Here is a 25,697-nt window from a genome sequence, read left to right on the forward strand (position 1 = left end):
AACTTTCTCGAAAATGGCCTTCTTGCGAGACAACCAGGTGGGCACACATTGTCAGAGACTGTCAAGTCACTGCAGATCTTACTTTCCTCACCTCCTTCCTCATGACAACTGTCAAATCTTCAAAAATACAAATGAATGATTTGTATTTTGAAATGATTTCCAAACAAACTGTTCCCAGACCAAGATGTGCAAACACAAGTCTTCCTTGTTTAATCTGACAGATTCCAGAAAGCCCCGTGTCAACAGTATTTCTCAGGCTTGAAATCAGAGCTCTTTGTGAGAACTGCAGTGATGAAGCAATTACAACGGTCAGATTCCCCTTGCCCCATACAGATTTCCCTTGTGTCAAAGACCAACACTTTAAGTTGCTGATACTCTGCCAGTCTCCCCTACCATAAGAAGTGCGAATGATTAAAATCCAGCCCATTATAATCAATTTCTTAAAAGTTGGGCAAGCCTCCAAGTTTCATCAACAATCACTTGAATACTGAACTATCCTAGCTAATCTGTGCCATACATTACATTAAGCCAGATATGTAATATGTGTGTGTAAACTGTGCAAGGAAATCTACATGAACATAGCACGCAGAAATGGTATGCTACTCAAGAATATTTATACTGCATTCACAAATATCATTATCATCATTTACAGATCTAAAGAAATGGCCTGCCATTATCTCCTGTCCTGTCCTTCCCATTTTCTGTCTTTGCAAACAGTGTGGTCTCATCCCACGGTGACAAATCATTTAGATTGTACTAAGACCATAACTGCCACATAGTACAAGGCAAAACCTTTCCACATTAACACTACAGGTGTCATGCAGATGCATCCGAAAGGATTGTCATGAATCATGTAACTAAAAAGACATCAGTTGCACAAGAACATCACATTATGCATCAAATCCTCTTTGCTGTGGGAATGCTGGCTCGGTTAGTACGCCCAAAATACGAGTTACACAGTTCCTAGTCCTTCTCAAAATTATTTCAGCAAAAATGGCTGTACTTCAAGTCTACTCTTCAGCCACAACGATGCATAACTGCTGATTGGGTAAAGTTCAAAGGCTGATTGTTCAAAAGATATCACTTGCTACAATCCAGGTAAAATTATTTGATCCAACAATAAATTACAAGTGCATGATGAAAACTTCGGCATGATCTTTCCCCTCAATTGAAAAGATAATTAAGGAATACATTCAAAGGCTCAGATTTAACACTGGTGTTTTGGGATTTGCACTGTTAACCTCGGTTAAAATGAAGATAAAAATCATGACCTGGCACAGTTATTCAGAGCAGCTCATTCAATGCTACTGTTTTACACTCCTAGAAGCATAGCATTCCAACCGGAACTCCATCAACAAACACATTGGCTCCAAATTAATCTACCACCCTCTGAGAAAAAGAACAGGAAATGACATCACCAACCCAAGGAAACCTAACCAGATAAATAGAAAGCGGGACATAACACCAGCGCTTCGTCGGAGGCTCACTGATGATGTTACCTAGAATGGTGACGAAACGTCTGAAAACTAACCTTCCAGCTCAGCGAGCAAACTCACATCCAGAACCTCAACCTGAGCTACAAATCTTCTCAAAACTCTAGTGTAACTGAAACTGCTTTTCTTTTCTTACATTTGCACTCAAACGTATCTAACCTCAACGTAAATGTCACCAAGGCTGGATTTCTTTGCTCCCATTCGCAAAACACCTGCATTTAACATATAGAAGCAAACTACTGCAATTTCTGGAAATCTGAGATAAAAATAGTTTGAAGGAGTCATATCGAACTTGAAGCATTAACTCTTTTTTTCTCTACACAGATGTGACCAGACCTGCTGCATTTCTCAAACACATTGTTTTTATCCCTGCACTTAACAAGTGAGAACTCTACCAAAGCCAACACCAGGCATGTGCACAGCACTCTGTCTCAGCTAGACAAGGATCAAGTAGGTTACTCACTCAAACCCAAAATCTAAAACCCATTTCCGGGTCACAATGGGATGTTCTCAATAGGGTAGTTACACCCTTTTCCACGGAACCCAACAACCTTCTGGCACACAAGTTACTTTAACAGCTCCAGCAGCTGAAAGTTAGCAGAAACCTTGGCTGTCCCACACACTTCAGGGGCCTGTGTGAGAGGATGTTGACTTCAGCACACGCATTCTCGATACACAGGCTCCATTTGAGGAGGGTTTTAGCAATCACACTGCAATGGGAAGGGAGCTCAGGGGACCCTGGTTCATCAGAATCCAACTGGGGACCCCGGGGCTTCGCCGTCCCCTTTCTCCCCCCCGAAGAGGGGTAGAGGCCATGATCAGAGGCCTGAGGGAGGAGAGGGGAGGATGCTGGTGTGAATGGGGCAGCGATGGATTTGGAGTGGGAGGTACAAGGTGGTGGGGGCAGAAGCCTCCCCCTCCTCCTGCCTCACACTCACTTTGTTTTGAAGCGTACAGAGGGGGCCGCCATGGTCCCGGCTCATTCCCCTCCGTCTCCCCGCCACAGCACGTTCCCAGCTCCACTCCGGGCACTTCCGGCGCGCTCTTCCGCGTCACGGGAGGCGCCCCGTCGATGACGCGCATCGATCCCATGGCAACGGCACACGGTGGGTGACGGCTCCGTACTGCACTCTGGTGGGCGGCCAGGATCCTGCAGGTGCTCCAGCTGTCCTCTGCCACTCGTTATGATACACAAGACAGACAGAGGCCGGTCGGTCCATCCAGTTTCTGCCAGCCCTTTGGAGAGGTTTCCTCTTCACCTACCCAACTCCATAGCACTTTCTGACATCTTTCAAATTGGAATTGGATACGTAATTGAAGGGAAGCATTTCCCTTTCTGTGGGGAAAGTAGGGGAGTAGCTCAAACTGATTCTGTTTTGCCAGGGGCTGGATAGTCTTCTCCTGTGCTAAATTATTCTGTTTCTAAATATGTGTTCAATTCTGAGCATTACTACTGATTCTGTTTCACTTTCAGGTAATAACACTCTCAGGTTGTAACATTTCACTACATAAAGTGATCCTCCTCATTTTCCCTCTCATTCATTCTTTCCTAAGTTATATTATTTCTTTGTTATCTAAGAACACACTGTCCTGCTGCTGGAAAGCTTTTCCTTATTGACTTTATCTTCAATGACATAACATGGGAAATCATTGCCAATTCAGTACACAAGGTTAATTCAGTGGTTCATAAGCCTCCCAGTACGTTGAGACCACAAAGCAACAAGCATGAGGTTACCCCAACTCCAACTCATTTTGAGTTGTGGGAGAGAACAATTTTAATTCAATGAAGAAAGGACTCGTGTATATGCAAACTCTCTCTTTAAACAATAACAGCTTCAGCTTAAAACATTATAACAAATACCAAAACAACATTTTGTGTACAGATCCAATATCAAACAATCTTCCAAACTAATAGTAAAATTAACCTCAAGATTTAACCACATAATTCTGCCATTCAGTTAGGACATGTCCGATTTGTGAATTACCTCACAAAATGCAGATAGTTCCACAGTTCCCCATCTTCCTTCGGATCTCCTTTGCTATTTTTAGTTGTTTTACTTCATGTATAAGTACATCAGATTTGTATTGATGGAATGTGGTGATTCCCTAAAGGTATTTTTCCATTTTCTTTGGCAGTTTCAGCACATAAACACAGTACATTGGTTAACTTAACTTCTCTTTCAATGTCTACATCACAACTCTGGGCAGTACAGTGACTCGGTGCTGCCTCACAGTGCTAGGGATGCAGATTTCATTTCAGGTTTGGGTAATTGTGTGGAGTTTGCACATTCTCCCTGGGTCTGTATGGGATTCTCTGAGAGTTCTGGATTCCTCTCACAGTCCAAAGATGTGCAGGTTAGGTGGATTGCCATGGGAAATGTAGGGATGGGGTGGATCTGGGTGGGATGTTTTTGGAAGTATTGGTGTGGACTCAGTGGGATAAATGGCCTGCTTCTGCACTGTAAAGGTTCTGTGAAGTTAATTTAGGAACCACATGTGCATGTTGCAAGATTTTAGGATAATTCTGCAATAGCATTAGGACCCAATAGATTGTTTAATTTTATGCCTTTTTTGATGGTAAATCTTCACAATCAATTAACTGTCAGCATGATAGGTCAGCATGTTGAAATTTGGCTCACTTTATGATAAAATGCATTTCTGGCTCTCTATATTTGGTCAGGATGGTGTTCAGTAAGTACAAAATCCCAACATCATCCTTCAGGGATCAAAAGATATGGAGGGAGGGTGGGATTAGGATATTGACGTCAATGATTATACAGGATCTTAATGAATGACAGAATAGACCTAGCGCTGAATGACCTACTCTTGCTCCTATCTTCTATGTAATGATGCTATGTCTATCTGTGACAAGGTTTCTTGAATCAGAAAAACATCATTAGATGGCTCTGTTTTAAAATAAAGCAGGGTCTACATTACTTCCCTAAGAGCTAATTGGCTTTAAACAAAACAATTCGTCCTAAAGCATTGTTTTTCTTTTTAAAAAACGTTGGATAGGAGCAAAATGCACTCTAAGTATTTTCCAGGATTCTTTCTCTCTGTTAAGTCTGGATGAATGGACAATATAAAACCAGAGATTTTTGTCAGGCGTGTTTATTAAAGGATCAAAGCAGATCCATTGAAAATAAGATACATATCTGTCAAGACCTAACTGAATTGCAAAACATCTTGGAAAGGATGATAAATCTGCTTTCCTTAAGTTCCAACAGATAAGGACTACTTTTTAAAAAACACCTTTTTTCCCCTAAATAGCCTTTCATTTAGATTTAGGTTTTTTTTAGATTTCGATATTTTATTGTCATGTGTACTCAGGTGCAGGAGTACAGTGATACCTTAGATATTAGGTACAAAAAACTTAGGTACAAACTAGTATGAGAAGCAGAGTTAAAAAGTTAAACATTATCGTCATAGGCTACAAAAAAGGTCATTGTTTCACCATGCTTCCAGGAGAATCCACCACAGTTCAAAGCATTCGTTACAACCCTATTGAACTCAGTTCTTTAGAATCCCATTCTGTTCACTTGTTTGCATTTCCACGTATTTCTATATTGTGTTTACTTTGTTATGTAGAGAGTACTAAACGCATTCTCCAGATCAGTATCAATGCTCAAACGGCCAGAGGTTTCCGGGGAGGGTTTTTTCTTTGTACAAAAGCGCGTTTTGTTGGAATTGGCAACCAGACAACGGGGAGATGTGATTGGAGAGTAGGGTGTAATCATGTGACTGAGCAGAAAAAGGATACATTCCCAATAGGTCACTGGACAGATTTGGAGTGACATGGATTGGAATGAGGAAGAACTGCAGGTATTTGGTACTGAGTCCAAAATGTTAAACTTTCTCTCCCTGTTCTCCCCCGCCCACCCAGGTACAGCCAGACCCGTTGAGTTTTTCCAGCTATTTCTGCTTTGGTTTCCAGCATTCTTTTGAGTTTTTATTTTGTTTACTTGTCAATGCTGGCTGTTTGAAGTTGAAAACCAGAATAAACTGCACCAAAGTTCTGGTTGCTCTAGCTTGTTGGTCATTCTGTGAAAAATAGGCTTTGTGTGCGTAATTGAGTAGCGTTTTGTATAAAAAAGTTAAGCTGGCTCTGTGTTTGTCAAAAGTTACGACCGTCTCTCTCTCACACACACACAAGGTAGAATTTTGTGCACGGAATGGATGTCGAGGCTTCTACAACAGCTCACTTTGTCTCGTTTCGACTTTGCCGTTTTAGTCTCTCCCCTTGTTACTGCCCTTCCCTGTGCTACTTTTATTCCTTATGTTTTCAGAGCCTTTCGAAACACTTTTTACAGGGCATGGTAGACTTTGTTAAGTATTGGGAATGAGCTGGGGTGTTTTTTTAACGGCGAGAGGCTATACTTGGAAGTACTTAAGCCAGTCACGTAAGGAAACTGAGGTTTGACTTGTATCTTTGTTTCTAACTTAGAGCAGGAAAGTTACAAATTATTATAATACCTGTTTCTCTCCCATTACGTTTGCTGTTTGAAGTTACAAGTAACTGCTGTTGTTTGGATTTGATTACTTTTAAACTGTTTTCTCATGAGGTGCCCTTTTACAAGAATGGCCAGGCGAACTGCTAATTGTTACATCCTCAAACCTCAGGGGCTACCATGAATAACGTGAAGGAACAATGTTCTGTGATGCCAATTATTTACCTAATTACAATAACTTGCTGGCATCAACTCTGAATGCAAAGATACCATATGGTACCAAACTCCTAATTTGTAATGTACGGTGAATGATCATGTTCTTGACTTGATGCCATTCTCTAAGATTTATTCCTAATCTTGTGTCCCCAAGATTCTGAACTTAATCCTTGCTATTCTCAAAAAAAGGTTCCATTTTGCTTTTACAGATTCTTTCAAGAGGAGTACAGGACTAAACTCCCCCCACCCTGAGAACATTTCTGGTTAACTTTATTAAAATCAGCTGAACCACTATCTGTTTGTGCTTTACCTCTGCTTTTTATTCTGTTTGTTTCTGTCTTTTTGTACTGCAGTGCTGTAAGTTGCCTATTTCCCAGTCTCGCTGTGATATCACGTGCCTCTTGGGATGCATAGCTTTCTTCTCCCAGCTTCAACCTAACTGCCAGGGCTGTGGGAGACATTGTTCTCTAGTAGCAGCAGAAGATTCACATGCCAATTGGAGGTTAACTATCCAGAAAAAAAACAACTTTCTAAGTCATAAACTATGTCTCAGTACCAATTGTTATTACCTGTTATGCATCGCTTGCTCTCCAACTCCCTCCAGCAAATTAAGAAAATAGTTCTTCATTACTACACTTGCTTTCTGTAAAGTTGAGTGCAAGCTCTCTGCATAGCTGTGGGGAAACCATTAAAGTGATCCACAGGAATCTCAAACGCTGTGTTTCTTGGTAGAGGTGACAATGGTTCCTGGACCCTGTAGGAAGTGTTATTCTGGCTGCCTGCTTCTTCCTTGTGGAGGCCTCTGTGCTTTAGAGAGAGCAAGCATAGGAAAAGGACTAGGCTGTTTAGTGCTTGAAGCTTATTCTATCATTCAGTGACCTAACTCCATATGCTTACCGTTACCCTCCGTAGCCCTCCTTGTGTTAAATTTACGAGAATCAATTTAATGTAATTTTAAATGACTCTAAATCAACCATCGAAGATGTTAGTGAGCCCTCTTTTGGAGTACTGTGTGCAGTTTTGGTCTCTCTGTTACAGAGCGGATACTATTAAACTGTAGTGTGGTCAGAAAAGCTTTACCAGGATGGTCCTGGGAATGGAGGGTTTGAGTTAAAAAGGGAGGCTGGATAGGCTTGGACTCTTTTCACTGGAGTGTAGGAGGTTGAGTGTATGACCTAATAGAGGCTTTTAAAATCATAAGGTGTCTTTTCTGACAGGCAGGGATTTCAAGTCTAGGGAGCATATTTTTTAGGCTGTGAGATAAAGATTTTAAAAAGGGCATAAGTGGCATCTTTCACACAGAGGGTGGTTCATGTGGAAGAAACTTCCAGAGGAAGTGGTGGATATCAGTACAGTTACAATGTTTAAAATACGTTTGGATAAGTTCATGATTTATGAGATGTTTGGGGAGATATGGGCCAAGTGCAGGCAGATGGAACTAGCTTAGTTTAGGATTATGGCCAGCATGGACTGTCTGGACTGAAGGGTCTGTTTCCATGCTGTTTTGCTCAATGACTCAATACTGTCAACTATGGAAGCAAGTTATAAATACTAATGCTTAGATTTTGTTTTATTAACTTGGCTCCTGAAAGGTCTGACTCTAACTTTTAGACTCTGTGCCCTAAATCTGGATTCCACAACTAATAAAAATGGATGTGAGTTTGCTCGCTGAGCTGGAAGGTTAGTATGAAAACTAACCTTCCAGCTCAGCGAGCAAACTCACATCCAGAACCTCAACCTGAGCTACAAATCTTCTCAAAACTCGCTAACTAATAAGAATAGTTTAGATAGAAACTCCCAGATTTAATATCTTAAACGGTGATCAGGGAAATTATCTTCTAAATTCTGGGAATACAGTGTCAGTGTTTTAATCTTGCCTTGAAACAGAACCATTAATTCAGGAATCATTGTGACAAATTCATGCTGCAGTCTCTCCAAGACTAATCCTGCTTAAAGTGAGGTGTCCCTCACTAAGCAAAGCACTTCAGGGCTGCCTCAGAGCTTTGTTTCACTAAGCTTGACAAAAACCCCTCATTGCCCAGCATTCCACATCACTTTCTGTATCTGTCACTGGTGTTTTATTGATTTTTTTTTTGGTGTATGGAGTCTGAAGTCTCTTTTGAGCTATGTTCTTTCCTTTTTTTTGCTACAAATAAGAATCCCTACATGTGATAACACAAATCTATTTACAATACCTATTAGTGTTGTTGACTGACTAACGACCTGAAGGTCTGGCTTTTAATCTGGCACAGTGGTTAGCACTGCTATCTAACAACTTCAGGAATCCAAGACAACCAAGTGTGAAGCTGGATGAACACAGCAGGCCAAGCAGCACCCCAGGAGCACAAGAGCTGACGCTTCGGGCCTAGACCCTTTATCAGAGGGTCTAGGCCTGAAACTTCAGCTTTTGTGCTGCTTGTCCTGCTGTGTTCATCCAGCTTCACACTTGGTTGTCTTGGATCCTCCAGCATCAGCAGTTCCCATTATCTCTGAACTCCAGGAATCAGATTTGATTCCTGTGGGTGTGTGTCACATTGTCCCCATGTCTGTGTGGGTTTCCTTGGGGAGCTTCAGTTTCCTCCCACAGTCCAAGGATATGCAAGTTAGGCACAGCCAATACACCTATGTGCCCATAGTGTCCAGGGGTGTGCAGGATAGGTGGGTTAGCCATGGGAATGCAGGTTACAAGGATAAGCTGGAGGATCTGGTGGAGTGCTGTTTTGGAGGTTCGGCATGGACTCAATGGCCTGTTTTTCTGCCCATTTTAAGTGAAAATAAGAAAACTAGCATGTTCTTCATCACCTGGGGTATTAAATAGGGTATCCCCACTACTGACAGGTTTTCACAGTGGATTCTGAGTGTGTTAATTTGACAAAAAAGTGTCTCTCCCTGAAGCAGACCACATAACCACAAATGGACATTTCCACATACAGTTAGACTGACAGTGAGCAGTGATAGCTGCAGCCTGTAATACAAATTGGACAGTAAGTGTGAGATTGTCATTGAAAGCAAATTGGGCAGCAGAGCAAAGCTGGAGTGTGTGTTCCAAGGCTGGAAATGGAAAAAGCATCTCCAGTCTTGGCTAATGAGGCATTCACCACCACCACACACGCACAGACCCTTGGCACCAGATGAGGTGAGGGCCTGGACAGGAGGGATTACAATGGATATGTGTTCTGACATCATTCTCCTCCATGCCAAAATTGAATAGATTTTAAGATCTCAGTTAGAGAATTAATTGATTTTTTTTTTAAAAGACAGATCTTCCTAGTTGCATATTTTCCAGACCTAGAGCTAAACTAGGAATGGCTTGCTGAAAAGAATTTAGAGGATGAAAAAGTAGGGTACTGAGGGGAGAGGATATTGATTTTTATTTTTTGCCAGGTATTGGCCGGTGTTGAACATTTCTCCTCTGAAAGCCCTGACGCATTTGCAGGTGGGCTTTCTGGTTGTTAGTGAACGATCTGCTCGGAGGGAGGGAGAGAGAGAGAGAGGGAAAATTCCCAGTTTCAAGAGCCTCTTTCTCAAAGAGCTCTAGCCTGTGGTACTTTAGGTGTTTCCCATGGTAAAACAGTGCACTGGGATGAATGGACCTACTATGATGCAGCCAGGGCATGGGTCTGTCATGGCCTTTGCAAGTGTTGAGAGGGGTGAAAGTAGCAGCCGTTGGGGGTCCTTTCATCTGGGCTGTGTGAAAATGCAGTGAAAAGGAGTGGGTACCTGTGTCAAGTTTGTTTTCGGAGACCCTCACGGACTTGCTGCAATAACAAGACACTGACCTGTTTTGAAAAGCACAAATCCTTTTATTACCAAGCAAGTACAAGCTGTGGAGAATCACTGTACTCAACCCAGCATAGAGTGCAGAGTCTCTCAAGTGATTCTCCCCGAGCAGCGGACAGTCCCTGCTTTTTATACTTTACAAAAGACATGATACATAAAACAGTTTCACATATTACAATGACATGATACATGAAAAAAATTACTACATCAGACAAAGACAGGATACCAAACATCAAGAACATAAAAGACCAGGATATAGTATCGATTGCTAGTGAAGTGGCTGCTAATGGCAGGAGGCGATTTCAAGTTGTTATCTGGACAGATTGTGATTTCAAGTTGCCGGTGTGTCTGGCTAGAACAAAGTCAGTGCCCTGGCCCCTTTGTCAGCGCCAGAAATTACATGCTTTAGAAGTCTCACACCGTTACAAATGTTCCGTACTTAACCTTATTTGAAACAGATTTTAGTTCTAATTTTATTCAGTCAGGAAGCTTAAGACAGTGTCTGCATACCGATGTGTGGGAAGATAAGGAATTACAAAAGTTTTACACTGAATTCCTAGCTGGGCAGGAAGCTTCAGGGCAGTGCCTGCATACCTACATGCAGGCATTAAAAGACTTTGATTTCTATACTTCTATAAATTAATGGGATGTTATCCCATTAACATCTCACCTGCCTCCAGTTGGCTGGGCTCATGACACCTGTAATTACTGTAGTAAGCCTATAGGGGAAGTGGCTGACAAGTAGTTCTCTCTTTTTGGTGATAAAATGTGAGGCTGGATGAACACAGCAGGCCAAGCAGCATCTCAGGAGCACAAAAGCTGACGTTTCGGGCCTAGACCCTTCATAAGGGTCTAGGCCCGAAACGTCAGCTTTTGTGCTCCTGAGATGCTGCTTGGCCTGCTGTGTTCATCCAGCCTCACATTTTATCATCTTGGAATCTCCAGCATCTGCAGTTCCCATTATCTCTCTTTTTGGTAGTTGGGCATTAATCTGGTCAAAGTTTGGACTTCAAAACCACCTCCGTCCTCTTCCCTCACTGAGGTGTAGATTTAAACGTAAATGAGTACTATCCAATTCCAACAGGGTCTTCAAAAAGGCAGCATTGTGGTGACCCTGATGGAGGCTAGAGGGAAAATCAAAGGTGATTGCTGCAGTATAAATCACAAGGATAGTGTCCTATCTCTGAGCCAGGAGGTCTGGGCTCAAATTCCTCCTCCCCTGGAGGTGCCAAAGCATGTACAAACACTGATTAAAATATTTTCAGTGGTCTTATGACAGCAATAAATCAAATCAAATCAAAATACAATACAAGTGCAAGCACTCATCAGCTCGCCATTCTGTTTTCCTGGCTCACCTTGTTTTCACCCTCTGTGCATATTGTAAAAGTCCGCCTGTTCAGATATGATATGACAGTTCCATGGGGGAGGTGAAGCTGGATCTTCTGATCCAGAGCAAGGGGCGCTGCCATGCACATCCACCCAAGTACAGTGAAACGTTTTGTCTAGCGTACAGTACTCACAGGCCAATCAGTGTTTAGACAGAGCAAGGCATACAAGGTTATGTTTTCTAGATGGTAACTTCACATCTGAATTTAAATGAAACCAATTTTATTAGTTCATTATGGGTCTTGATGAAGGTGAGTGATGTGATGGATGACTGCTTTCTGCAGTGTGTTGTATCTGATACCCCGAGTTCAACCTCAGTCTGAACAAAGAACCTGGACGATACCTCTCCAATTCTCTTCCTGTCCTAACTGTTTTACACACTGCTTTTTCCCCCTCTTTCTCTGTTTCATTTGGTCTTTAATACTCTCTTCAAATTGGGATAAAGTCTTTAAAATGTTTGTGTATTTTTTGTTTTTTGATTTAGGATTCTGGATATGATATTGAACTGTTTGAAAATGTACCTGACCCTGAATTCATCTGCACCATTTGTCACGGTGTGCTCAAAGATCCTGTGGAACTCCTCTGCCAGCATGTCTTCTGCAGAGGATGTGTTATGAAGTGGCTTACAGAGTAAAGACAATTTATTAATAACTTCTTAATAGACACATGCATGGTTCTTGATGTATCTCAATGGTGTGCATACCTTCTGTGGGGATAGATAGTTTGAAAATGCTGTAACATTTGACAAAAGAATTTTGTGAAAGCAATTAATTTTGATCCATCCCACTTTACATGTTGGCATGTTTTCACGGACTTAGAGTCAACTGAAATGTCATACTTGCTGTTAACCCGCGGTCATAGCAAACTCCTCATATTTGTGAGGCTATTCAATGGAAAAGTCTCTTTTTCCTGTTCCGGATAACTCGTGGTCTGATCTGAGGGGTGAAAAATGTCGACGTGAGATTTTTCTTTCTCTTTAGAAACCACCCTTGCAGCTACTTTTGAAAATTCTTCTGTTAACTAAAAGCAGGTTTTAGATTCTTCTGTTTGGAACAGAGGGTAAAACATTCTCTGTTTGGATTAGGTTTGAATTTAGTTTGCAAAGGTTAGTGTATTCTTGCACAGGAATGTCCACTCATCAGTATTTCAGAGCAAAGTACTTTATTTAGGAATTTGGATCTTTTCCAGTGTATGTGTAGCCTTTAGGATTGTAGAATTTTACAGTGCAGAAGGAAGCCATTCAACCCATTGTGTCTGTACCAGCTCCCAAAAGAGCTACCCAGCTAGTCCCAACCTCTGTAGCTGCCTAAATTCATCACTGAAATATCTATCCAGCAATGGTTTGAAATGTGCTAAAGAGTCCGCCTTCACCACTCTCCCGTGCAGCATGTTCCAAATCCAAACAACAGAGTAAAGAAGTTTCTCCTCATCTCGCCTTTTAGCTCTCTTGCTGACTATCTTGGAATTGTGGTCTGCTAGTTACTCACATACCAACTTGTGGAAACTAATAATTTTTCTTTACCCTGTCAAAATTGTTCATAATTTTGAACATCTCAATAGGGTCACCTCTTAATCTCCTTGGACACAGAGTGTTTAGCCCAATTTCTCTAATCTTGTATCTAAAATACCTCATTCCTAGTATCAATCTAGTAAAACTTCCTTTGAACTCACTCCCAGGGCTTTAACATCCTTCCTTAGATGAGGTACCTAGAACTGAACACACTATGCCAAACAGAGTCCAACCAATGATCATTAGAGTTGTAGTAGCACCTTCTTGCTTTTATACCTTATGCCTCTATTCATAAAACCAAGGGTTCTAGAAGCTTCCTTAACTGTTACAAATTACTTGGCCACCTTCAGAGAATCATCTTCATGGACCCCCAAGGTCCATTTGCTCTAGTCTTCCCCTCAAAGTTGTACCACTGAGCATGTATTGCCTCTCCTTGTTTCTTCTACCAAAATGAACTTCTTCAGATTTTTGTTTTGAAAAAGAGATTTCCTTAGATTTATCTTAGAGATAAAACTGAGTAGTCTCCACTTTTGTAGGTTCATAGATATGATGCAGAATGTAAGCCCCTGTTTAGACATGGCCTGGGCTTATTTCCAGCAATGGGCAACCAGCTGTGTGGAGTTTGCATGTTCTGTCTCTGTCTGCATGGATTTTGTCCAGATATTCTGGTTTCCTCCCACAGTCCAAAGGTGTGTAGGTTATGTGGATTGGCCATGGGAAATGCAAGGATAGTTGGGAGGGGTTGTGGTGGGTCTATCCGGCTACTTCTTGGAGGGTCAGTGTAGACTTGATGGACTAAATGGTCTGCTTCCACACTGTAGGGATTCTATGAATTTAAGGCTTGTGCCTGTAAAATATGATACCAAAACAAACTTTCACAAAATTATATAAACAGTTCAGGGTGCTCAAATGGGTTGCCTAGTGAAAATGCTTTCCGGATTGTGACTATGTATATTCCGGATCGGAGCAGGATTTGCTTGTACTTAATGGAAAAATACCTTTCCATAGGAAGCAAGAATGTCCATATTGCAGGAAGAAGGTGAGAAGGGTGGCTCGATCTGTCATACCTATGATCCACAACATGATTGCCCGACTGATCGTGAAGGTAAGTTGTCCAGCTAAGCATATATAACTGTTCTCAGTCACCAATTAAAATCTGTCCTGATCTAAGGACATCACTGTACTGCAGTGTGTAGTGTTAGATTTCAGCCCCTGTGATTTCTCTTAGCCCTTTATGTTTTGCAATTCTGAGAGTAGTGAAATGTATGGCTGCCCTCTGAATTACTAGGGAAAAGCGGCACACATTCGCACAGCTAACACACACCTCGTGAACAAAAAAAAATCCTTTTGCCTTCCCGTGAGGTCTTCCTGTGTAAGTGCAGGAGTCACAACACCTCTTTTTACCTCCTTTCTCATCACCATCCAGGGTGTCAAACACTTCACCTAAGTGAAACATCAATGTGATATTTCTTTCTCTTTGTGAGCAGTAAACTTGGAACACAAATGTGGTCTGCTCGACATTGGTGAGACCAACCAGATAGGAGGCCTCTTTATGGAATACCCTTTGTTAAGATTGCAAGCATGAAGCTGAGTGGATGGCTGCCGTTTTCATTTTCCACCATGTTCCCATGCTAGCATCTCTGTCCTTGTTCCAATACGGCTCGACTTTTAATAGGGAATTTGTCCTTCTGAATACCGTGTTGATATTTCGGTTGGTAACTTCTGATCCCGCGTTTTATTTCCCTTTTTTTTGTTTTTTCATCCGAGAACAACAGTCTGCCATTTATCCTTACTTTGGACTTTTTTTTTTGTTTGTTTGTCCACTTGTCCTAATCTCATCCCCTTTTGGGCCTTGCAACCTATCACAAACCTTCCTGTTTCTTTTCTGATCCTCCCACATTTCACCTTCTTTTACCTATTATATTTCTAACTTTCCCAGTTCTGGTGAAGGATCTGTTCTTTTTCCCCACTTTCCACATGCTGCCTGGCCTTATCTTTATTTGTTTGTGTTTTTGATTCCAATTGATGCATTGTTTTTGTTTCAGACATTATTTAGCCCTGGTTAAAGTGTACTCTTTCTGGTCTTGGTATGTCAGTAATCCAGGTCCACGTTTGAGCAAATTATTCTGCGTTTCTCAACATAAAGTGAAGTTCTCCTCCTGTTTTTAAATAACAGTTCTTTGCATTTCTATAATGCAGTGTGAAAACAGAGTCTATGGCTGCTGGGAAACTTTTTCACTTGAACATTACCCACAGCATAAAGCTGCTTGTGACTTTAGGATAGTGAAGTGCAAGCATGAAGCCTGTACGATTGAAGTATTTCAGAAGAACCTTGCTGCTCACGAACAGGTTTGTGAACACTGGAGCCAGCCATGCAGAATGGGATGTGGCGTCCAACTCACCCCAAATCAACTGTCTGAACACAACTGTTACAAGGATGTGAAAAGAAAGTACAAAGAGAAGATCAGGGTTCTCAAAAGCCGTTTGCATAGAACGCACTGTCGCCTAAAGCTAGCCGAAAGAATTCTTCAGGATTTGGGCCCTCGGGATTGTTTCCAACTCTCGAAGCACCTCGTCTATGAAGACGATGGTGAGTAATCGTGTATCTGCACAAGACGGATCTCTAGAGTAAAGTTGTAGAATGGTAGCGACAACTGTATCGCGTGCAGGAAATTGAAATCTGACCAACTGTTGAGTGAACTTTGTGGCAGTATCATGCAGAGAGTGAGAGATGACACCAAAACAGTTCTCCGGACATTGATGTCAGAGATCTGATGGAAAAATATTTGCATAGATTCTAATGCTAAGGATATAAAATCTAACAATGATGGCATGAAGATTTTCACCACCTGGTCTAAAAATCCCAGAAACTGAATTGGACAACCTCAGTGGGCTTCCCAATCTGCTTGGTCCTAAAAAGTGATTTGGGTGTTTGTGAACTTTCAGGCTGCTTTAAATTCTGTTTTTTTTTTTGCTGGTGAGTATGGCCTTAATAGACTATATTTTCAGAAGTTTTGCTGCTGCCAGAAAAAAGTTGAATTAGCAGTTTTTATTTTAATTTTGGAGAATTGCAGAGTTTTTGGCCCTGCAAGAGAGAGATGATTGGTTAGCGGATGAATGTGGAGATGGGACGTGCAGTCTCGAAGCAGGGAGTGTACCGATGCTGTAGTTTTGAGGTTTATCCCATGGTTTCTTTTAAAACAGATTGAACAATCTATAGCAATGAGGTGAGGTGCCTGATAACTAGAGGCTTGCTAATGTGGTACCTTTGTTTAAGGAAGGTTGTAAAGGAGAAACTATGGAACGATAGACCTGTGAATCTGACTTTGGTTGTGGGCAGATTGTTGGAGGCGATTATAAAAGATGGGACTTATGGACATTTTAGAGAGGCAAGAATTGACTAGGGGTAGTCAGCATGGTTTTGTGTGAGGAACGTCATGACTGACAAACTTGATTTGAGTTATTGAGGGCTGAGCAGTAGACATTGTTTACACGGATTTTAGTAAAGCCTTGAACAAGCCTTGTGACAGACAAATCAGTAAAGTTAGGTCAAGTAGGACTCAGTGCAAGCTTGCCAATTGGATACATAATTCACTTAACGGCAGGAAACAGTGATGGAGGATTGATTTATATTTTCCGACATATGTCCTGTCACCAGCAGTGTTCCACAGGGATTGGTTCTGGGTCCTTTTTTTGTCATTTTTATAAACAATTTGGATGAGGAATATAGAAGGCGTGGCCAGTAAGTTTATGGATGACACCAAAATTGGTGGCATAGTAGACAGTGAAGAAGGAATCTTGATCAATGGGCTGAAAAATGGCAGATAGAGTTCAATCTAGATGAATGCAAGGCATCATACTGAAATGCAATACCAAACAAGAGGTAGGGCTTATGCAATTAATGGTAGGGTGTTGGGTAGTGTTGTAGAAGAGGGACCTCTGGGTTCAGGTACTTAATTCTTTGAAGTTTGTGTTACATATAGATAGCATGGTTTAAAAAGGTGTTTAGCACACTTGCCTTCATTGCTTCGTCCTTTTGAGTATAGGAGATGGGAATTTTTGTTGAGGTTGTACAGGACATTGGTGAGGCCTCTTCTGGAGTAGCGCGTACAGTTCTGGTCTCCCTGTTATAGGAAGAATATTATTAAACTGGAGAAGGTTCAGAAGAAATTTACCAGGATGTTGCTGGATACAGAAGATTTTATTTATAAAGAAATGCTGAATAGGCTGGGACATTTTTGACTACAGCATAGGAGGGTGAGAGGTGACATTGTAGAAATTTATAAAATAATGAGGGGTATAGATAGTTAGTGGTAGTCCAAGCAAAAGAACTGGGAGCACGTTTTTAGGGTGAGAGGAGAGAGATTTTAAACAAAAAAGTACAATTATTTTACAGAAGGTGGTTTGTGAGTGGAATGAACTTCCTAAGGAAGTAGTAGATGTGGGTATAATTACAGTATTTAAAAGATGTTTGCGTAGGTACATTAAATAGGAAAGGTTTGGTGGGATATGGATGAGGAGCAGGCAGATGAGACTAGTTTAGTGTGGGATTATGTTCAGCATAGATTTGCTGGACCGAAGGGTCAGTTTCCATGCTGTATGACTGACGGGTACTGAGCTGGCTAGTTAAGACCACTTAAGTAAACAGCTTGGGAGGCCTTGGCTCTTTTAGTATAACAGCCTTAATGGGTGTGTCCAGCTGTGTCTCATTAGGATTTCTGGGTTTGGTTTTTTTTGGGGGGGTCGGGGAGGTGGTGGCCGTCTCAACACAGTTGGAAGCTTAAGTGAATGTCCCCTGGCTGTTACTCTCTCTCAATTTTCTCTTTAGTTTTTCCCTCTTGGATGGGAGAACTGCATGTGGGAATCTGTCTGGATTTTCCTTTTTTGCCAAGTCATGTGTTTGAGATGCTACTATATTGGAACAGTTAATTAGTAATAAGTACTGTATCTATTATTCTGTAAGTTTTCCAGTAGGTATTCTAAATTCCTTTTGGTATTTTTAGTTACGGTGTTTAAATACATTGTTTCACTTAATGTTGAGTAGTCTGACCAGACACATTGCTTCTGGAACAGGCACTTCACATTTGCCTTTTAAAAATTAGGAAAAGTTAAGGTCTAGGCTACCTTCTTAAACTATTTGGAAGGGGTTTGGTCTGATCCATAACAGGAGAGCTGTGTAATGCACAACATTTCTCCTTACACTCAGCCCTGTCCCTTCATTCCTCAATGTAAGAGGCTTCCCCATCTTATTCAACCGTTGCACCGCAGGTCTGAATTCTTTATAAAACTGCCGAACAAATTTGATGAAACTTAATACATTGCTTTTTGCAGAAGTTTCTCTTTCCTATGTTCAATTGCACTGGGATATAGTAGAATTTTGGGGGTGCTGATTATTTGCAGTATTGAATGAGTTACCTGATAAACCTATTAGGTGAGAGCAGGCAAAATTGTCATGAACTCTGCTGCCTTTTGATTAAAAGTTCAGCTTGTATCCTTGAGCGAAGTGAACCTGCCACCCTTCACCAATCTGGCCTATTATAACCACACTACATTTCTTACGGTGCCTGAAAGGAATTTGCAAACCATTATGGCCATGCACCAGCCATTTGGGTAAGAACTGTGGTCAGCATTTCCCACATCTGAAGAACAAAGGTTTTTTTTTCCGGAAAAACCCGTTGCATGATTGCAGTCCAGGTATTCATGCCAACTTGAACAGACTTAACCGGAAGACTTATTTTCAAATTTCTGGCTTAAAAGCTGGTTTCTGTGATTCAAGTGTTTGCAAATTTGAGAACTGCATGGAAAGAACAAGTTGCTTGAGATCACAGCTAACATCTCGAGGTCTAACTTGCAGAGGAGTATGTTTTATTTTGTTCTGAAGTTTGAGCTTTGTACAGTCCTGTTGAATACTATCAACAACCAGAATAGGCCACGCTATTTTGAGATGTTGATACAATTTTTTAAAAAATGCAACTGATGTATTTCTGTCTTTCAGAAAATGAGGACTTGGCTGCTGAAGACCACGAAGAAGATCACAGCAACATTTTGGTTGCATCTGAATATAGTGAAAATGAAAGCTTGTATTCGTGGCACTCAAGTGACTTGGATAATGGGGAAGGACCAGCAGCAGTTGAAGGCAAGTTAGGATAGGACTGGAGAGTGGGTGCAGAGATGATGTTATGGAATTGAAAGATGTCTTGTTTCAGTGTGCAATAAATTTAATAGAATTATCTAAATAGCAACTGTCAAGTCAAGGTTAACATGATGTGTTTAATACAGAAAAATGCTTTGCAAACATCAGTCAGACAACCAGAAAAGTTCAACAAATGGACTTCATGATTATGGAGAATATACGAAGGTACATTGTTTTAAGCAGCCTTAATGAATCGAATCTCTTCTGGCTGGATCTGCTACTTTATATGTTAGACATGTCTAACACCCACAGATCTTTATCTTTCCAATCACTCAAACATGCTTTGTGGAGTTCCAGGCTTCTAGGAATTCTCGTGCCTGTCTCTGCTTAGCCTGTGCCAGGGTTTTGGTGTTGTCCCAGTCGAAGTGGTGGTTCTCCTTGTCCATGTGGATTGAGATGAGTGAGTATTGGTCGTGTCTTTCTGTAGCCAGTTGGTCTGCATGTACTCTTGTTGTTAGGGTATCATGCTATTAATAAACACATCAAACTTCACCCTGTATACATTCCACTATGAAGGAAAACCGGGACTGAGGCAATCCAGCTCAAAGACCCCAGAGTTTAAAACCCAGGCGGGAAAACACACCGACACTTCGTCGGAGGCTGCACTGAAGATGCTACCCAGCACGGTAACGAAACCTCAGTGAGCCAACCAACCTCAACACCCACAACCCGAGCTACAGATCTACTCCCAAAACCTTAGAGTCTTTGTACGTTGCCTTATTTGCTGACATCCTTCACAGCTTTCTGCTTCTTAACTGATCTTTACAAGCACCTTGCTTGTTGTAAAATCCATCTGATTCAAATATCCCTTTTGTTTTTTTTAGGGAAGCCATCTTTACCTGAAATGGCCTACGTGTGACTCCAGACCCCCACACATGCGATTGACTCTTAACAGGGTCTCCAGACCTTTCTCAGAGGGCACGCAGTTCAAGGCACCTAGGGATGGGCAACAAATGTCAACCTTACTGGTGACAGCACAAAAACATAAGACTTAACACAATTCTTCTAACTTTAAAATTTTCAAACCAGTGGTACTGGACAAGTTAGATCCCTGAGTGAAGCCTGGCTCAATGGTCTGAAGTTTTATTTTTCTTTGTTCGCAAAGACATCAATCTGTGAACATAGTCAAAAAAGCTGCTAGTGTACTTTCAACAAAGGAACATAAGATGGTAATTTACAGGAGACAAACACAAACTATATTACACTGGGCAAGAACTACTAAAGTAAATAGTCTCATTATAAACATCAGAAAGATTCATCACTTTTTTCTTTAATCCCAGAAATACTCTTAGAGATACTTGAACCTCCAGTGAGTCGCCTGATCTCTCTCCTAGCTTCTTACTCAGCTGGCATGGCTGTTTGGTTTCCTTCTGGCAAATCGTTGTGCCTTCACTTAATGCTGTTTAATGTCTCCCTCAGGCATCTTTAAAACAATCTGCTTGTTCAGCTTGCTATTACTTTACAAAGAATCGAAGTGGGCCATTTGACTTGCCTGTTCCCTAAATCTCTTGTAATCTCTTCCGCCTTGAAACTGCTCGACCATGTCCTGAAGCAAACCAGGTACCACAGCCACATCACCTTCCTCTCCATCTTCAGTCCACCTTCCCCTCTCTCCCTATTTATTCCAGAACCCTCACCCCATCCCCCTCTCTGATGAAGGGTCTAGGCCCAAAACGTCAGCTTTTGTGCTCCTGAGATGCTGCTGGGCCTGCTGTGTTCATCCAGCTTCACATTTTGTTATCTTTGTACCGAAGTTGGTTGGCACGCCAAGCTGGTTTGTTGTTTTGCAGACATTTCATTACTTTAAAGTTTTCAAGCTTATTGTGCGCACTTTATTACTTGTGAGTAAACTAATGCTGCTGCGGACTTTCAGATGGCACACTGGACAAATCTTTCATCATTTTGTTTCATTCCTATTGGTGTGAGAAGGATTCGGCACAATACTGGAATTCATTTTCTGATTAGGTGGATCATGTTAATCTTTGGCTGTATTGACATTAATCCAGTATGCTCTTAGTTATAATTTTTTGTTTGAATTATCTGTAGCAGCAGGCCGTTTAAAGAACATCAAGGGGGGGAAAAAAAACTACCGCAAAGCACTGAAGCATTGTCAAAGCAACTACTGAAACATACATGATCAGAATGAACGCTATATAATGTCAAGTTTTCGCTTTCATTCCTCCTGATGCTCCTGTTGTCTTTTTTTGATAGCTGTCATGTTTCTCAATATTATGGACACTTTTATATCTCTGGCTAGCCATGACTTTAAGCAGCTCAAACTGTTCAGAATGCTCTCCGAGGTACCTAAATGAAGGAGACTGCCACATATGGGTGATAAGGATTTGAATTAATTTCCAAATACCTGTATTCTAGTTGGGATCCATTTTTATGTTGGCAATTCTCATTCAGCAAATGGAAGGTGGCTTTTGTGCAAATTCAACAAATAATTTGTACCTAAGCAACTGCAAATTAATCAACTACATATGAAAATTATAAGACCATTTTAAAGTGCCTAATTTATTGAATGAGTTTTCTGAGGTAGATCTTTAGCCTGTTAAATTTCCATCTTTACTCAGATGAATTAGATGATACTGAAGATGAGTGTCTGAATGAAGCAGTAACTGATCACACAACTGAAGACACCATTTCAATCAGTTCCAGTTCCAGCACTGAACATGAAGCTAATTGTGCCAGGGCACGGACCCACTTATATTTTGAAACAGATGACGGCAGTAACATTGCTTCTGAGAATGTCAGTTCCTTCTCTGGTCAAGATGCTTCAAACAGAAAAAGGTTCAAGCCATGGATGCTACAATGTTCCATGAGGTAGGTTACAAAATTAGATCCCAAATTTATTTTTTTTTTGTGGGGTGGGGTGGGGGGGCGGCAGTGATTTAATTCCAATCACTAATTGCTCTTGAGTAGGTGCTGATGATCCACCTTGAATCATGCAGTTCATGTGGTGCAGGTCATCAGTTTGGAAGGATTTATCAAGAGTTGCTGTTGTACTACCGACAAGATTTACATGTACTGCCACTGTACATTGATTAACATGGTGCCTGTCAAATAGTTGTTTTGTTCTGGACAGGCAAGTATTTCATCACATTCCTCACCTTGTGCTTCGAAATGGTCGACAGACTTTGATTCAGGAGCTGAGTTACTCACTACAGAAGTCCTAAGTTCTGATCTCTGTTCTGATCCAACAAAGTTTCAGGTTAATGGTAACCTCTAGGATGTTGATTCGTGAGACATTTGGCATTAGCAATGTCATGGGAAATGGCTAAGATTCTAATTGTGTAATCAATGAGCATTCCCACTTCTTTCCCTATGCTTGGGGGCGGGAGGAAAGAAAGGTTATTGCTGTAGCTGAAGATGTTTGGACCTGCAGAGATGTCATTGAGCTGTGGTTAGTTTTCAAGTGACTATCAGGGTGACTTTGAGAGTGGCACAGTGGCTAGCACTGCTGCCTCACAGCGCCAGGGACCCAGGTTCAATACCACCCTCGGGCGACTGCCTGTGTGGAGTCTGCACGTTCTCCCCGTGTCTGTGTGGGTTTCCTCCCACAGTCCAAAGATGTGCAGGGTAGGTGGATTGACCATGTTAAATTGCCCGTAGCGTTCAGGGATGTGTAGATTAGGTGGGTTATGGGGGAATGGGTCTGGATGGGATGCTGTGAGGGTTGGTGTGAACTTGTTGGGCCAAAGGGCCTGTTTCCACACTGTAGGGATTGTCATATCACTTACTTTTTTGCTGGATATGACTGCAACCAAGGGAGAGTGGGGTTTCTCTTCTCCCCCCCCCCCCCCCCAGACTTCTGTTATGTCAAGCTGATTTTGATACATTTGGTAAAACGGTCTTTTGATGTAAAGAACAGTTGCCTCAAAGAAGTGACCTAATTACTAAAATGTCTGTTTGCACTCCAGAGTCACCATCTAGGAGATCTTGACACTGCATAGACATCCTGTGTCGTAATATAGTAATCTTATTACAATTTCATGTTACCATTCATTACAATGCTGTTGGTATGAAAGTGTAAAGCACACAATGTAGGGTGCACTTTTTAAAAAAAAAAAAAAAAATTCATTCATGGGATATATATGTCTCTGCCTATGCCAGCATTTATTGCTTATAAGGCAGCTAAGTTGATCACCATTGCTGAGAGTCTGGAGCCACATGTAGGCCAGACCAGGAAAGGATGACAGATTTCTTTCCCTAAAGGGAATTAGTGAACCAGATGGGATTTCCCCCACCCCACCCCACCCAACCCAACCCAAACTGAATGAATTTATGGTATTCATTTAAGATCCTTTAATTCCTGATTCAAATCCCACCATGGTAGAATTCAACCCAGGCCCCCAGAACATTTGAGTGTTTTTGGAGTCATAGTCCAGTGATAACACCACTAGGCCATTGCCTCCCTGAGCTGTTAATGAGTACTGCCTTGAAGGAGTAAAATCTCTGGCTAACCCACAATGTATTTGTAATTCTTGATTAATAGTACCAGAGGGCAAATAAATCACTAAAGGGGAATTAATCAGACTTTGAGGCTGAGATTTCTTTTCCTGGAAATTACCTTAACATAATCCCTTTGTTTCATACATGCATAGTTGTGTATTTTTGTAAACTAGCGCTGCTATTTAATGGGGGAAGCCTGCTTAAATTTTCAGAGAAACAGCCTCCTCTTAAGGAGATACAAAGAAAAAAGTATGCACAATGGGAAGTGATGTTTCTAAGATTCCATGAAGGAAAAATGTTTTCATCTGAACTGAACACCTGCTAAAACTCAAGCATTCCAGACACGAACCATTTTAACTCCCCCTTAGACGACATGTCCATTATGGGCCTCCTGCAGTGCCACAATGATGCCACCTGAAGGTTGCAGGAACAGCAACTCATATTCCGCTTGGGAACCCTGCAGCCCAATGGTATCAATGTGGACTTCACAAGCTTCAATATCTCCTCCCCCACTGTATCCCAAAACCAGCCCAGCTTGTCCCTGCCTCCCTAACCTGTTCTTCCTCTCACCTATCCCCTCCTCCCACCTCATGCCGCACCTCCATTTCCTACCTACTAACCTCATCCCGTCTTCTTGACCTGACTGTCCTCCCTGGACTGACCTATCCCCTCCCTACCTCCCCATCTATACTCTCCTCTCCACCTATCTTCTTTTCTCTCCATCTTCGGTCCGTTTCCCCCTCTCTCCCGATTTTATTTCAGAACCCTCTTCCCGTCCCCCCCTCTCTGATGAAGGGTCTCGGCCCGAAACGTCAGCTTTTGTGCTCCCAAGATGCTGCTTGGCCTGCTGTGTTCATCCAGCTCCACAGTTTGTTATCTTGGATTCTCCAGCATCTGCAGTTCCCATTATCTCTGATTCCAGTGATTATTCTGTTTCCATAACTTATCTACAATACTTTCCTTTCTTTTAGGTAACTTTAAAAAAGGTGTTTTAATTACATCTATATTTTGCTTTTTGACAACCAATCCTAATCACATCAGTTAATGTAAACTTTAAATTTAATCCATACTTATTTCTCCTATACCTCAGGAGTCGAAAGGCTATCTGGAAGCGCAGCAACCTCAAATTATTATCCAGAAGACAGCATAGCCGACGACGTTGATAATGTTTCCTTTTTTAATGGGAATGATTGCAAAGATGACTCTTTGAATGTTTTTCTCATTTCTGTAATTAATGGTGCAGCCTTAATTTTTGTGATTTTTTTTTTTCTAAGTCAGTAATAGTAAATGTTTGTTAAAGGTGGTAGTTATATCGCAACCTGCCACTAGTATGCTGCTTCTCCAATGATGAATAAGGTATGGTGCTAGCCCAATTTTAATAAAGTCTACCTCGATAAATGTGACTGTTATGTTTCAAATACAGGCTTAAATACTTTATCATATTGTCTTCTCATGCTTTTTTAAACCATGTTATATGTTGAATGCAAAAATGCTTTTAAGTCATGAATTTGATGGAAAAAAATTCAGGTGCGGTGGAGTAACTCTTAATTTCCTATGCAATCTTTTTATTTGCATTTTTTTCATCTGCATTGAACTTAACAGTCACATTCTTCATTATTACACACTGTATGCAATCCTGTTTTGTAATTTTTTTATCTTTCACTTTGAAATATTAGCATGATAGGAGTCAAATGCTAACTTAGCTACGTTAAAAAATGTGATTACAGTACTCAGATTTCATTATCACGCCATGTGAAGCAGAGAATACTTATTCAGAGGAAACCAGAAAAGAAAGCTGTAGCAGGCAACTTCTTGTTTTTTCTGGTTTGCTTTTACGACTGGATTAACTTTTTGCCTAAACTTGCATTGTATTATTTTCTAGCCTGTAACTTGGATAAGAGTGTGATGGAATTTTTGGATGAAAAAAAATTTAATTTAAAAACATAATGGAGGAAATAAAGTAATCGTAGTGCATCTGCAAAGTTGCTTCTTTTGGGGCAGCTATTGAGTCTTCAGCTGTCTACCTGGTTCTGCTGTCGTATTAGTATAGTATAACCATTGTTATTGAACTTTGTGCTGCAAATTTAAGTATAAGTGTTATATTTGGCTATTATACATTGTAAACTTGAAATAAAGAATTGCATTGAGCTTTTCTAAATGTTCAATGTTTAAGATGTTAACAGAAGTTTATCAACTGACCAGATTTTTATACATCT

General features: G+C 41.2%; 2 protein-coding genes across 4 annotated transcripts in view; one reads left to right on the forward strand and one right to left on the reverse strand.

Moving 5' to 3' along the window:
- tbl3 (transducin beta like 3) overlaps positions 1-2,538 on the reverse strand; it is a 64,269-nt gene extending 61,731 nt beyond the window's left edge. For both annotated transcript variants that reach the window (XR_009447109.1, XM_048552686.2), the window contains exon 1: positions 2,432-2,538. Coding sequence is in view for 1 of the 2 variants with exons in the window: in XM_048552686.2 (XP_048408643.1) it covers positions 2,432-2,463 (32 nt within the window). In the remaining variant the exon portion in view is untranslated. The remainder of the gene's footprint in view (positions 1-2,431) is intronic.
- Positions 2,539-5,067: 2,529 nt separating this feature from the next.
- On the forward strand, positions 5,068-25,611 carry rnf151 (ring finger protein 151). 2 transcript variants are annotated; one of them, XM_048551658.2, is made up of 7 exons: positions 5,068-5,322; positions 11,808-11,953; positions 13,842-13,938; positions 15,033-15,423; positions 18,829-18,969; positions 21,603-21,852; positions 24,572-25,611. In XM_048551658.2, exons 1-7 carry the CDS (start codon positions 5,299-5,301, stop codon positions 24,642-24,644), a joined length of 1,122 nt encoding a protein of 373 aa, XP_048407615.1. In that variant the 5' UTR covers positions 5,068-5,298; the 3' UTR covers positions 24,645-25,611. The 2 variants fall into 2 exon arrangements, with proteins under 2 accessions (XP_048407615.1, XP_048407614.1); XM_048551657.2 differs by having other exon boundaries at positions 5,069-5,315.
- Positions 25,612-25,697: the final 86 nt, after the last annotated feature.

This window comes from Stegostoma tigrinum, chromosome 23 (genome assembly GCF_030684315.1).
Source record: "Stegostoma tigrinum isolate sSteTig4 chromosome 23, sSteTig4.hap1, whole genome shotgun sequence".
NCBI lineage: Eukaryota > Metazoa > Chordata > Chondrichthyes > Orectolobiformes > Stegostomatidae > Stegostoma > Stegostoma tigrinum.

Bases quoted from the DNA above. Each gene is read 5' to 3' on its own strand.
- rnf151 (XM_048551657.2), top strand. From the start codon at position 5,289: ATGGATTGGAATGAGGAAGAACTGCAG. The intron at 15,424-18,828 runs GTGAGTAATCGT...TCTGTCTTTCAG, and splicing joins CCTCGTCTATGAAGACGATG to AAAATGAGGACTTGGCTGCT. The intron at 18,970-21,602 runs GCAAGTTAGGAT...ATCTTTACTCAG, and splicing joins AGGACCAGCAGCAGTTGAAG to ATGAATTAGATGATACTGAA.